The sequence below is a fragment of the Pan troglodytes genome, chromosome 10, assembly GCF_028858775.2.
Source record: "Pan troglodytes isolate AG18354 chromosome 10, NHGRI_mPanTro3-v2.0_pri, whole genome shotgun sequence".
In the NCBI taxonomy this organism is placed as follows: Eukaryota; Metazoa; Chordata; class Mammalia; order Primates; family Hominidae; genus Pan; species Pan troglodytes.
The window spans coordinates 55,636,195-55,650,990 of NC_072408.2; the positions used below are offsets into that span (position 1 = coordinate 55,636,195).

At 38.1% G+C, this 14,796-nt stretch overlaps 1 protein-coding gene across 3 annotated transcripts in view; it reads right to left on the reverse strand.

Moving 5' to 3' along the window:
- The window catches only part of LRRK2 (leucine rich repeat kinase 2), a 143,449-nt gene extending 129,269 nt beyond the window's left edge, over positions 1-14,180 (reverse strand). For all 3 annotated transcript variants that reach the window (XR_010148048.1, XM_001168494.6, XM_063785773.1), the window contains exons 1-5: positions 13,808-14,180; positions 13,450-13,535; positions 6,702-6,811; positions 3,366-3,454; positions 983-1,117 (exon numbers count right to left, since the gene is read on the reverse strand). Coding sequence is in view for 2 of the 3 variants with exons in the window: in XM_001168494.6 (XP_001168494.1) it covers positions 983-1,117; positions 3,366-3,454; positions 6,702-6,811; positions 13,450-13,535; positions 13,808-13,958 (571 nt within the window). In the remaining variant the exon portion in view is untranslated. The remainder of the gene's footprint in view (positions 1-982; positions 1,118-3,365; positions 3,455-6,701; positions 6,812-13,449; positions 13,536-13,807) is intronic.
- Between the last annotated feature and the right edge of the window lie 616 nt (positions 14,181-14,796).

The window sequence follows — 14,796 nt, forward strand, 5'->3', positions numbered from 1 at the left end:
CTTAAGGAACTTTGTAACCACTGATATTTACCTCTTTTCTTTGTCAGATAGGAAGCAAACAGACAAATTTCTGGCCCACCCCTTTGTAAATATGCAGGACCTTAGAAACACAGTAAACTTAATCTAGCTTTATATTATTGTCCCTTCACCCATTTTCTCATCCATTTTGTTTACTCTTGTGTATTATAATTATCTATAAGCTGTTTAAAATCCTTCTGGGAGGAGACAGGGAATTCAACAGTTATCAGGTGATCTATCCCATTCTGGGAACTGCAAGAAATTAGACTGGTAAACTGATAACTGACACAGGGCCCACATAAATCATGCTTATCTAAACCCCTAGCACAGTTGGCTCTCATAATGATACAAAAGGGGCTCTTAAAATAATTGCTAATTGAACTGTACTGTCACAAGCTCTGTGTCCTCAGGCAGGATGCTCACTTCACTGCTGTGACCCACTTCCTCCTAAGGTCAATGGAAAGACTAAACAAGGACTCCAACCAACTCTAAAATTACATAATAATCTCAGTTATCAATCTCAGGGCCAGGCTATGAAATGCATATTAGTCTTTTTCCTGAAGGACACTTTGTAAACCTTCAGGCTCTTTATGCAATTTCTATGATTTCTGGTGATGACTCAACATCATAATCCCAGTGTAACCTATGCTTGGCTTCACAGTTTTATTTTTTCTTTCATAGCACCCACACATCCAGTTTTCAAAGTAAACCTTATGCCTTGTTAAGCAATTGAAGAAAGTCTACTCCAGGGGCATGATTTATAACCCACGAATGAAATTCACCCCACCAAAACAAGCAATACTTCTGAATTAACCCCATTCCTCACCCTTGACAGACAACTCCCACTTCTTAATAAATAGTAGGATTTTAGAAACCTTCTTCTTATTATAACTGTGTTCTACTTTTCCCAGTATAAGCCTTTTTTTCTTATATATACTTTAAGGAATTTGACATTTTAAAATACCTCTCTCAAACAGCACATGTAAAGCTTTGCATCCAAGTTTCTGGACTTCATCATTGGCTGGAAATGAGTGCATGGCATCAAAAATTAACATGAAAATATCACTTTCTTCATCCAATATCAGCAAGGTGATTTTACCTATTTTAAAGAGAATAATATGCTCTGAGTAAAGAGCTGCTTTAACATTTAATGTGTTAATTTTTACATGAATTAATTTTTACATGAAGACTGTGAATGGTTTGTAGACCCATGGTTTTCTTGTTTGTTTGTTTGTTGATAAACCACTTAACTGCCCTAGATGTTAGACTTATCAAGCTCTAGATCTTTATAAATGAGATAAACTCCCAGTTCACTTTACTATAATTTCATGAGTCTCAATCAGTACTTCTAGCCTAGACAACTTGCCCCAAACATCTGAAATACATTCTTATGCCTCTTAGACAACATCTGAATATTCCACAGGTACCCCAAACCTGGCCTACTCCTGTTCCCTGTCTTCATCAATGATACCATAATCCAATAGCTACCCAAGAGAAACTCCTGAGTCATCTTCCTTCTTCCACCCTCCTTTCTCTTCTCATTCTCTATCCAAGCAACAAATCAATTCATTACCAAGTCCTTTAAGAATATCTCCTACACATCTTGAAGATTCCTTTTGAACAAAACTCCTTTTGAACAAGGCACCTTCATTCCTATTGTGTTTTGCATTCTCATCTAGAATGCAAAAACAGTTGCTTAATTGCTCTACAGTCCCCAATTTCTATCCAACTAGTTTATTGCCTGCATTATATTTCTAAAACACAAATGTGGTCTTGCAAATCCCCTGCTGGAATCTACTAAGATCTTCTCATGATCCTTAGTATGAAAAACAAGACCCTTCACACAACTGACTATAGTACATGTATCTCATCAGCTCCTTTCCTTCCGTACATTATCTTCACTCCAAATATGCTTAACTCTGCTCCTCACTAAACATTTTTTTTTTGGTATCTCTTCGTACTTGAACTAACTGCATGTCACACTCTTGCCTTTTACTATACCAAACATTTCCTATCATAATCCAAAACTTAACACAAACAGCATCTATTCTGTCAATAAAAATAATAATACTGGAATAGGAGTAGTAGTACTGTATGAGGCTAACTTTAATATATTCCAGTGTTGGTAGATTTTTCATATTAATAAACCCTCATCTTCCTGTCCATCGCCAAATGGAGAATGAATCTCCATCAAAAAAAAAAATACCTCCCAAGGGTGAGGTTAAATTAAATCATGGTTAAAGACTGTTAGTGCATGCCATACAACATGGTCATAAAAAGCTGTAGTGAAATGTTGAGTACCTTCTTGTTTTTCCCTCATACTCTCATCTTCCTCTTTCTCCAGCATGGTCTTTACATCTCTTAGCAGGACTGATGAGGACAATTCAAACCTTCCCAATCACACATCCAGCCTCTCTCATGCTATCCTCCCAGGCCTCTGCACCCATACTTCTCTCAACCTAAAAAGCCCTCCCCTACATGGAAGGAAACTCCTCCCAGCCCTTCAAGATTAGCTCCCTGTGAGCAGCCTTTCTTCTCGGAACCTTATATAATAGCCAGTGTCCAGCACAGCAATGCCCACAACTGTTGCATCATTTCAAGATTTTTTGTTTTCAGGTCCATTATCTACCAGGCCAAAGTTTTCTCAGGGAAGGAACCTGACATGGAGAACTAGACCCTGTTTCTACCTCTTAGTGGCCAAAGCAACTTCTCTGCACTTCAGTGTTTCTCACTTAGAAAACTGAGATAAAATCCCTGTCTCAAGGGGTGTTTTCAGGTTCAGGTGTTTAAAAGCATGTGAAGCATTTTACTTGTGAAGCCTGGCATCTAGCAAATACTCAAGAAGTAATCCTATGTGTTTTCAAAATGTAACGATTATGGCATACTCCAGAACATATATTATAGAAAATTTATTAAAGATATATAGGGAGAAAGAAGTAATAGTGGCAAGGGCAGGAATGACCACTAACCTGGGGGAATATGAGATGTAGGTCCAGATTTTGGGAGCAAACATCAGACTACCAACAGAGATTTGGGGATAATATATAAGGTAATGTTTAAAACCAAGGTATTGAATGAGATTTTTGAGAGGCAAAGTATAGAGAAAAGAGATAAGGAGAAGAGATGGAAACAGAAAGAATTTTGGAAATAACTGATATTTAGATGACATTATGGCTGTCCCATCACTAGGTCTAAAAACAGATGCAATTTTAGGACATTTAAATCAAGCTACCCTAATCCTGATCTTTTTAAAAAAAAAAAACACACACACACACACACACATTTAGTTAATGGTATCAACTTTTTTTTTAATTTGAATCAACACAAAAAACATATACACATATTACCTGAAGTTAGGAGGAGATCTAAGGTCTTCAGTCCAATCACTGACAAGTTTACACTGGCATTATGAACTGTTAGCATTTTAAGAATCAATCTGGAGTTAAAAACAGAAATCAAGATAAGAATGAAATATCATACTCAAAAGTTTGCTTATTTGCATTTTTTTTGCTCACCTATTTTTTATTACTCTCATTGTATTTAATTCCCTATAGTGAAGCTCATGTGTTTTTGTTGCCTGCTTTTAGAGACAGGGTCTTGCTGTGTCACCCAGGCTGGAATGCAATGGTGCAATCATAGCTCACTGAAACCTCAAACTCCTGGGCTCAAGTGAGCAATCCTCCTGCCTCAGCCTCCTGAGTTGCTAGGGATACAGGTACATGCCACCACACCAGGCTAATTTTTTCATTCTTTTTTGGAGAGACAGGGTTTGCTATTTTGCCTAGGCTGGTCTAAACTTCTGGGTTCAAGTGATCCTCCTGCCTCGGCCTCCCAAAGTCTGGGATTATAGGTGTGAGCCACCGTGCCTGGCCATGTGTGTTTGTTTCTTTCTACAAACCTGAACCAGGCTTATAAAAACTAACAGGGAATGTTAATTAGCTTGACTGTGGTGAATATTTCACAATGTACACATATCAAATCATCAATTGTATACCTTAAATATAAGCAGTTTTTAATTGTCAACTATACTTTAATAAAGTTAAAAAAAACAAAAAAAAGTCAACAGGGGACTATTATGTGTCTCATTTAAAAAGTTAAAAGCACTACTTATTTTCCAATAAATATTCAAATTCAAATATTCAGATTCACTATTTTCACCCAACTCCATATTCAAAATATCATGAAGCCTTATATACATTGAGAGCAAACCCATTTTTATGTATGATGTAAATTTATAAATTATCTTAGACATGTTGATATATTAAAATATAGAGATATAATAAAGATGTTAGTTTGTGTATATAAATTAAGAATTCATTTGAATATTTAAATTATTGATTGCTACTGTTTTTAAAAGAGAAATTAATGATATATTAAAAAGTAGTGGGCCGGTGGCCGTTGCTCATGCCTGTAATCTCAGCACTTTGGGACGCCGAGGCGGGGGGATCATGAGGTCAATAGATCAAGACCATCCTGGCCAACATGATGAAACCCTGTCTCTACTAAAAATACAAAAATTAGCTGGGCGTGGTGGCGTACTCCTGCAGTCCCAGCTACTCGAGAGGCTGAGGCAGGAGAATCACTTGAACCCGGGACACAGAGGTTACAGTGAGCCGAGATCACGCCACTGCACGCCAGCCTGGCAACAGAGCAAGACTCTGTCTAAAAAAAAAAAAAAAAAAAAAAAAAGTGAATGTAGCATATCAATAATGTTTAGTTAGTTCAAGATAAGATTTTAATCCCTATGTTATTAATCCCAAAATATAATCTCTAGTCTATTCCTGCAAAGCATTGTTTGGCTTTACATTATTGGGAGAAGACTGAGCTGGCCACATCTAGAGTTTTGTATGTATTCAAGAAACGTTGCATAATCTCCATTTGGCAATTGGAGGACCTGAATGAAGCCAGTCTTTGATTCTCTGCCAGCCTTCCTCCTAATCACCCTGCCCCTACCTCTCCCTATACCATTCCCACAATTCTTGACTTTATCACCACGGAAGAAATTTTTCTTCAGTACTGGTAAGTCTTTGGAGGGAAAAGGCCTTGAAAAAAGAGAAATCTGTTTTACAATCAATTTTTGCTGGGAGTGATCTAATAGACTCCACTGGAGACAGCAGTGTGTCTATCTTCTTCACAACTGCATGGTTTCTGACCCAGAGGACAGGCTTCAAAAACATTCAATGAATAGAAGATGAACAACTGGATGAACAAAGTGAGTGAATGAGTAAGTGAGTGAGTGAATGAAATTTCCTGTATAAACTTTTATGTAATTTAATTTGAACAGTTGGTTTGTACAGGAATATGACTAGATGAGTTTCCCAAACACTCCCTGAGGTTATAGACTGGCTCATCTTTGGACTTCCTGGAAATTCTCACCCAAACCAAGGGACATTTAAAGTTACAATTCCTAATTACTGGTATATTTTGAGTAATTCCTCATCAAATGCTGTATACTTTAGAACTGATACATAGAATTACAGAGATTAGATTGAAGACGAGAACTCCAATTAATTGTAAATATGCTCTTTCCAAAACACACCCTTTATGTACTGAAAACAAGAAGAGCAACACATTTGTCAAAGAGGGGAAAATGTATAAGCACAGACATGTTCACTTATGGACAAACACATAGCTCTAATTTGTCTAAATTTATAGCACTTGACACTGATCAGCAATACAAACACCTGAAAATTTTTCATAAATTAAATTTTCATAAACCATATACCATTGGAAGCCAAAAAATATTCACAATTTCCTTTTCTGTGACAAAGAAAAGTCATATTAGGTATAAAAAAGATTTAAAGTTAATGACAAAAGGTTTGTTTGTTTGTTTGTTTGTTTGTTTGTTTTTGAGACAGAGTGTCGCTCTGTCACCCAGGCTGGAGTGCAGTGGTGCAATCTCGGCTCACTGCAACCTCCGCTCACTGCAACCTCCGCCTCCCAGGTTCAAGTGATTCTCCTTCCTCAGCCTCCTCAGTAGCTTAGAAGATATTTTTTAACTGTCAAGAAACAAAGCTATCCAAAATGTATTTTCCTGGAAACACATTCTTCTTGAGAAAATATTTTCTTAATTAATGATGGCTAAGGAAGTAGTCTCATCTAAGAAGCCATTATGCTGCAAACTGCAAAAACATAGCTGGTAAAATTACTATCAAGATTTGGCTGCAGATGTGCTGAAAGGTAATTTCCTCTTTCTTACTCTTTCTGAAAGCCATAGTTTAAACTTACTGTATATATAGGAATATATATATAAATGTACTATTTAAAGACAGTAGAACATCAACTTTCAAATTACTACTTACAGAACTAACTTTTCTCAGTTCCCATTTTTTTAAGAACTAGTGGTTTGTATCAGTTCTATTATTAAAAGCCAAAATCTCTTCATGGTTTGAATTCAAAAGTACTCATCAAAAATCTACAACTTAACCAGTTTTATAATTATATGATTATATTATTAAAATAATAACTTCTGACATGTTACCTTAAATGTTTGCTTTCTAAATCAAACTTCTGAGTTTAAAGCTCTCTATAAATGTAAATCATTGACTCAAGGAAAAATATCTGTATTTTAAAGAATTCCACAAGAGTAGCCTTGGATTGCAAACACAGTGTATCAAGGGAAGGTTGTCATGTGTATAGATAAATACTCAAGGCCATTTGTTTTACATATCTATCATACTTACTGGTGAACACCAAGGACTTCCCAATCATTTCCAACATCCTGGGGTCCCATTAAGCTTTGCATTGTACCTGGACAGATTTCTATTAATTTGCACAGAAGTGACCAACCCACCTGAAAACAAGAAAGACATATATTCACATGTTTTAAAGAATGTTAATAGAGCATACTCAGTCAAACATGAATCTCTTCAATCTTAGTGGAATAGATGCTTATCTCACTTGTAAATAATGGTTATACAACAAAATGATACCCTAAAATGCTTACCCAGAAACAAAAGCAAGCCATATTCTTAGGATACACCTTTCTCCAAAAATCATACCAGAAAGACATACAAAAAATACAACATTTCAGCCGGCAGTTCGAGACCAATGTGGCCAAGATGGTGAAACCCAGTCTCTACTAAAAATACAAAAATTAGCCAGGCATGGTGATGGGCGCCTGTAATCTCAGCTACTCGAGAGGCTGAGGAAGGAGAATCGCTTGAACCCGGGAGGCAGAGGGTGCAGTGAGCCAAGATTGTGCCACTGCACTCTAGCCTGGATGACAGAGCAAGAATCCATTTCAAATATATATATATTATATATATATAATTTAATTTATATATAATATATAATATATAATTTAATTTATATATAATATATAATATATATAATTTATATATAAATACATATAATTTCTAAATTATGAAGAACATAGACATGCCAATTGTCTAAATAAGGCAAAATAAAATAAACTATAAAAAATAGTTTTAGAGGTTGTACCAAGATTATTAAGTGCAAGAATGGCTATACCAGATCCTTAGTACTTTTTTTTCTTGGTTTTTTTTTTTTTTGGTTTTGTTTTTGTTTTTGAGATAGAGTCTCACTCTGTCACCCAGGCTGGAGTGCAATGGTGCAATCATAGATCACTGCAGCCTAGAACTCCTGTCCTTAGGTGATCCACCCACTTCAGCCTCCCAAGTAACTGGGACTACAGGTATGTGCCACCACACCCAGCTAATTTTTTTTTTTTTTTTTTTTTTTGTGAAGACAGGGGTCTCGCTCTGTTGCCCAGGCTGGTCTCAAGCTCCTGGGCTCAAGCAGTCCTCCTGACTTGGCCTCTCAAAGTGCTGGGATTACAGGCGTGAGCCTCTGCACCTGGCCCTTAGTAGGTTTTAAGTCATATCTACCTGACAGAATTTCCTCCACATATTTAAAATTTTAATTATAGGAAAAAATGAAGTGGCTTATAATGAAGGATTAGGTGAAGTTGGAGATTTTAGTAGCAAAATGTAAGTTATCAGAATGGCTGCTCCCCAAGTAATGAAGCTAGAATAACAGAGGCAAGAAACGTGGCATTTTTAACAATTGAATCTACATCTGATAGGAGAAAAAGAGAAAGAGCTCTATAAAATAGACAGGAGGTAGAACTCCTCAATGGCTCCCTCTAGATTTCTCTAGAATGAATTGATAAGGTCTAGAGATCACAGACACCCCTAGTAGGCTCTTTCACATTTTGAAATAAAATATGAAATTATAGATGCATTTTAAGTATATCTTCACTCAGTCTGTTTACAAGATGCCAACTTGACTAAGTTGCTCTTTACCTCTGAAAAAAAAACTGAAAGTCCTGATTTCAAACCGGAGATGAAAATTAACCTATTCTTCCTACTGTAGACTCCTCCCTCTCTAAATGTAAAGGATCTCCAATTCTTTCTATTATACTATAGAGCTATACTTGACATCGTCAAAAAAAAAAAAAGAGAGAAAGTGCATATATGTACCCTCTAGAGACTAATGGAAAAGTATCTAAGTGTGATGTGTAATAAATACCAATATAATAGAAATAATGAAAGTAAGACTCAGTGTGAGTTGAAATTACTCAGAGAAGAATATAATATGAAGAGGTAGAGCTTAAGCCAGATTGTATAAGAACGCATGAGCGGTGAGGAGAGTAGGCTGCTACATGATAAGGAAGCTGCTACAGGGAAGAGGCTATTTTGGGATAAGGCTGGATGCATAAGTAAAGTTGAATATTGCAAGGAGTTGAATGACAAGGTGAGAAATCTACATGCACCCAATAAGGAATAATGGCACAAGTTTCTTACTCACTTACAGGAGTTAACAACGGCTATTTTAGGAAGATAAAAATGATTACTCAAGATCTCTTTACAATATTACTTTTGGATCTTTTCCAGATTAAACATAAATTGCTTTATTTTGTCATTACTTCCTTTTACATCATTTCAAATTGCTTTCAAAGGCAGCAATTTCTGATAGCTATTTCCACCTATACTACTCAAGTAGGGCATCCTCCTCCATGTAAGCTGAACAGACGTTGACAATCCAGCTGTCATAGAAACTGACTATTTTTGTGCTTTCATAAAATACATCAAGACTTTTTTCCGAACTATTTAAGAAAATAACATTCTGAACAGCTTCTGGTGGTAAAAAAAAAAAAAAAAAGTCACATAGGATGCCAAACTCATCTCTATACCTACAAAGCTGACTCTAGGAAAAAACCTGTTTGTTTTGGTTGGTGAAGCAACAGTATCAGTAAACGCTTTGCAAAAAGATTCAGGCAACTGAGCTCTCCAGCACTACATGGAACTTCTGTGATTAAATAGAATCTCTGGCAGCAAAGCAGAGGTAACAATTGATCCATTAATCTATTCAACTAAAAGCTTATCTTTCTAAGAGAGAAGGTTCCCATCTTGCACAGTTACAATACAATTAAATTGGTAGTTTTACTTTATTATAATTATTCTAAAAACTCAAGCATGTAATTAATGCACAACAGGAAAGAGTCTAGGGTTAAAGAAAAAATTTTAGCCACTTTCATTTATTTTGCTCCCCTTCTTCAAAGGTTGAAACCTTGAGAATAAAGAGATGTAAAATTTAGGAGCACAGTGAAATGATGGGCAGGAAAAGAAAAATATAAAGCACCTAGCCTAACCGTCAATTTTCTAAAGACTGTCATTTATGAAGAAACATTAATAAAATGTGAAACGAACTTTGAAAATAAAACTGGCAGTCTGGAATATCATGTTAAATGGCATCTAGAAACAAACCTTAATCTTTATTTTAAATAGTAATTAAGAATTACTATTAAATTAAATGAAGGAGAAATTTACCTTAATACCTTAAATTCATCATTAAGAGTTTTTCTTTTGGCACTTCCAGCTAATTCAACATATAAAGCAGTAAAGGATACTTACAGTAATTATACAAATAATATAAAGAAATCTGAAGGAAAAATACTACTTTTAAGTGAGTATTAAAATGTCAGTAGGAGACCCCTTTCTACATCCCCTTGTTAAGACCAATGATAATTTAAATTGATGTCATTGTACCTAGCATGGCCACAGTATTTGTATCAAACCATTTTGCTTTTTACTAGCTTGCACAAAAAGCTTGCGAATTCAGCAGCTAGTAGATTGTATGATGGAAAGAGATTTTGAAGGTGTGAGAAGACTTGAGTCTTAGGTCTGTCACAAGCTCTTTGATCCTCAGTGAGCAGCTTACAGTCACTTCGCTATGAGAGAAAAACATCCGGTAATATTTCCAAGAGGGCAGTGAGATTTCAGTGAGAATCAAATATTGGCTGTGCAAAAGAAGGAAACTAGATCCACAGCTTTCACCATATACACAAATCATTTCAAAATGGATTAAAGACTTACATCTCAGACCTGAAACTATGCAACTACTAGAAGAAAACACTGGGGAAATGCTACAGGACATTGGTCTGTGCAATGATTTTTGGGGTAGGACCTCAAAAGCACAGGCAACAACAACAAAAATAGGCAAATGGGATTGTATCAAGCTAAAAAGCTTCTGCACAACAAAGAAAATAATTAACAAAGTGAAGAGACAACATAAAGAAAGGGAGAAAATATTTGCAAAATATCCATTCAACAAAAGATTAACAACCAGAATACATAAGGAACTAAAAAAACTCAATTAGCAAAAAAAAAAAAAAGTCTTATTTTTAAATGGACAAAAGATCCAAATAGACATTTCTCAAAAGAAGACAGACAAATGGCTAACAGGTACATGAAAAAAAAATCCTAAACTTCACTAATCATTAGGGAGAGGCAAATCAAAACCACAATGAGATATTATCTCACCACAGGCAGAATGGCTATTATCAAAAAGACAAAAAATAACAAATGCTGGTAAGGATGCAGAAAAAGGGGAATGGTGGTACACTGCTGATGGGAATATAAAGTAGCACAGCCATTATGAAACACAGTATGGAGGTATCTTAAAAAACTAAAAAGAGAATTTTCATATGATCCAGTAATCTCATCGCTGGGTATATATCCAAAAAAAGAACATCAGTATATCAAAGATATATCTGAACTCCCATGTTTATTGCAGCCCTGTTCACAATAGTTAAAATACAGAATCACCTTATATGTCTATCAACAGATTAACAAAGAAAATATGGAGGCCAAGGCAGGAGGATTGCTTGAGGTCAGGAGTTTGAAACTAACCTGGGCAACATAGCAAGACTCCATCTCTACAAAAAGTAAAAAAAGAAAAAAAAATTAGCTGAGCATGGTGGCACATGCTTATAGTCCTAGCTACCTGGGAGGCTGAGGCAGGAGGACTACTTCAGCCCGGATTGCAGGCCTGCAGTGAGCTTTGATCACACCACTGCTCTCCAGCCTGGGCAACAGAGTGAGACCCTGTCTCTAAATTAATTACTTAACTAAAAATAAAAGAAAATGTGATATACATACACAATGGAATATTATTCAGTCATAAAAAATGAAATCCTGTCATTTGCAACAGCATGGGTGGGACTGGAGGTCATTAGGTTAAATTAAATAAGCCAGGTACAGAAATAAAATATTGCATAATCTCACTCATACGTAGGAGTGGAAAAGGTGGATCTCATGGAGGAAGAGAGTAGAATGGTGGTTACCAGAGACTGGAAATGAAAGGATGGGGAGGGATAAAGAGAAGGTGGTTAATGTGTACAAAAATATAATTAGATACAAGCAATTAAGTTAATATTTAATAGTATAGCAGGGAAATTATGGTTAATAATTTATTGCATATTTTAAAATAGCTAGAAGAAAGAAATTGTAACGTTGCCAACACAAAGAAAAATGTTCGAGGTGACGGATATTCCAGTTACCCTGATTTGAACATTACACATTGTATACATGTATCAAATAGCATATGTATCCCCAAAATATATACAACTATGATATATCCAAAAAAGTAATTAATTACTTTTGAAAAGACTCTTCCTTATTTTCCAGCATACTTTGCCTCTGGTACTCTCTAGGCAGAAATACTAAGTGACACTCATAACTACTCCGGACAAGTATGCTCAGGCTTGAGCAATTTCTAAAATTAAGAATTAGGAAGTATGTTCCAGGCTCCCTTGGGTTCTCAAGTATAGCACTGCCTTATCTAGACCCTGCAGACCAAAACGCCTACCCAGGATCTGACTGTCCTGAGCAGTATCAAGCAGGAGTGACTCTATCAAGTACAGAGTCTAGGGAATGAAGGTGGCCAGAATCAGGCACTTCTGAACACCAAAGCAGAGACAAGTAAGAAGGGATGACGTGGGTGCAGAGCAGGAAGCACAACAGGCCAGTGCCCAAAAAGTGACTCATATTCCACAGGCAAAATTCCGACTTTGAGTCTTAAAAGAACAGCATCTTTATTATGCCTCCATCTTTTCTTGGTTTGGTTTGATAGCAGCGTGAAAATCTATAATAGTCAGATGGAAAATATTTCACAGTTGAAAACAAATTAAAATATTTCTTCCAGATGTAAATGTCCTCATATCAAAGAAGCTAGATGGTTCACCCAGACTAGACACAGCTAGATACAGAGATAAACATCAAGATAAAGATAGACCCACACCAATTTAAAGATTGAGATGCCTCATGTCTGTCAAGCCTCTCAACCATTAAGAAACATTGGCTTTCTGACTGCACCTCCAAGGAGTTCAAAGTCCAATTCTCTTTCTCTGCATGAGTTAACATGCAGATGACAAAACTGATTTCAGTTCCCCAAATCTCTAAGTGCTCCGAAGGAAGTTTATCACCTTGGCCTATAATTTTGTTTTGACTGTAAATCATTCTTAATTACGATTTTAAGGCCCCCTTTAAAAAAAAATCCAAGATATATAGCAAATTTCTGGGTTTCCTATGGTACAGATTGTAAAAGTTTCACTTCTACATGCATTTTATATGACAACAGTTGCAAACTATGAGGGTCTCATAAGACATCACTTTCTTTAGATACTACAAGGTATACTACAACTAAAGGCTAGAAATCTTTGAATTTTAAAAAGTGCTGAACTCTACAAGAGTTTGCTAGTGACAAAGTTGCATTTTATCACTATTAATTATTCCCCTTTTCCAAACTATTCATAATCTTCTCATCTAGGACATGTTCTATATTGGGAAGATACTTGGAATAGTCAGGTCTAAACACTAATGAATTCATCTTGCCAATAACGAGACTAAACCCGAACCCATTTTTATCCTCCTTCTACCACCATCCATACTGTTGGTTTTATAAAGTTACTTCTTAAAGACACTCAGGGAACACATACTGGGGCTCTTCATCCCGTTTACATTGCCTAATGATTTAACAATATTCCCATCTTAAAATCACAGTCAGAGGTTCCTCAAGCCAAATTTCGGGAATAACCAAGAACTCTCGGCTATATTAACATTGCCAGTAAAACGTCTCCTTCCAAACAGAAGGGAGAATGAGTTGAAGTGAAAACAATGCCTTTACCTGCTGCACACTCGCGACTCTCATATAGGAGTCCAAGACGATCAACAGAGGCACATGGATATTTTTGCCTTGAAATAACTTGGAGGCTGGAAAACAAGTGGGTGGGGAAAAGAAGCAAAGTCACAATCCACAGCACCCCCTTTCCTTTTTAGTCTGAAACGGGGAGAAAAGTCAAAAAGGTGAAGACCTTCCTGGAATTCTCAGCTGCTTTCTGCCCTAAGGAAAGGATATGGGAGTTTGCGGCTCCTTAAGAGTCCGGGTTTGAGCAGCGTCAAGGGGAGGAGGACAAAATTTGCAAATGTGAGGAGGGGGAGAAAGTTTGCACAAATAAAAGCACAGTTTATTTTCAAGTGATTACCGTGCTCGGAGTACGTGAACACCAGCAGATCCTCCAGGATTTGGACCAGCGTTTCTATCTGTTTTCCTTCCTGGACATTGTTCAGCCTGACTATCAACTTCTTCAGAGTTTCCTCGTCCTCCTCGCACCCCTGACAGCTGCCACTAGCCATGGTGGCACCTGCTTCCAACCCGCCGCCCTCCCAGCAGGAACGTCCGCTGCTCAGGGAACCGGCAGGGGCGCCGGCCACAGCTCCCCGGGGGCGAGCTCAGCTCACCGCCAGCAGCCAGCGCTCCCCGCGGGCCCCATCGGCGCCCACGCCCGCCTGTTTATGAGGAAGGAGGCAGCTCCCCGCCCCCCGTTGCCCTCCCTCTCCGGAGCCCTCCTGCTCGGCTTCCTCCTCCCCCACTCAGGCCCCAAAAACGAGCTCAGGGGCCTGCCAGAGGCTCCGCCGAGGCGACGGGCCGCGCAGAACTCTGGCGGCGGCCGTGGGGCTGCTGGAGCCGGGCCTGCCCGGGATGACCGTGACCGTGGCCCCCACGCACGCCTAGACCGGACCCCGGGCGGGCGCCGCCTCCTGGGACCAGATTCCACCCCAGCGGCGGCGCGGCCGGGAGTCGCGCGGGAAGAAACTGACTCAGCGGACTCCGCCGAGTCCACAGGCCCGGAGCCCCGCAGCGGAGGCGCGCAGTGCGCAGCCCGGCCGGCCACCCTCCGCGACCCGCCAGCCGGGGATCCTGCGGCCCCACGGAAGGTCTGGGAACTGGGAGCAGGAAAAATGAAAGCCGCCTATCTCCAGATCTAAGAATAGAAATCAGGGCGCTGGGAAAAGAGGACACCGCCCAGATGTCCCCTTTTAGGAATACATTGTCTTTAGAGTTCCATCTATAGGGAGATGAGCAATTTTCCCCCAAAGGATGGAGAGAGAGGTTAGCCATCAAAACTGCCCCCGCTGCTCTTTTTTATGATTTTTTGTGACTGTTAGTGGGAGAGGAAATAAACATTGTTTC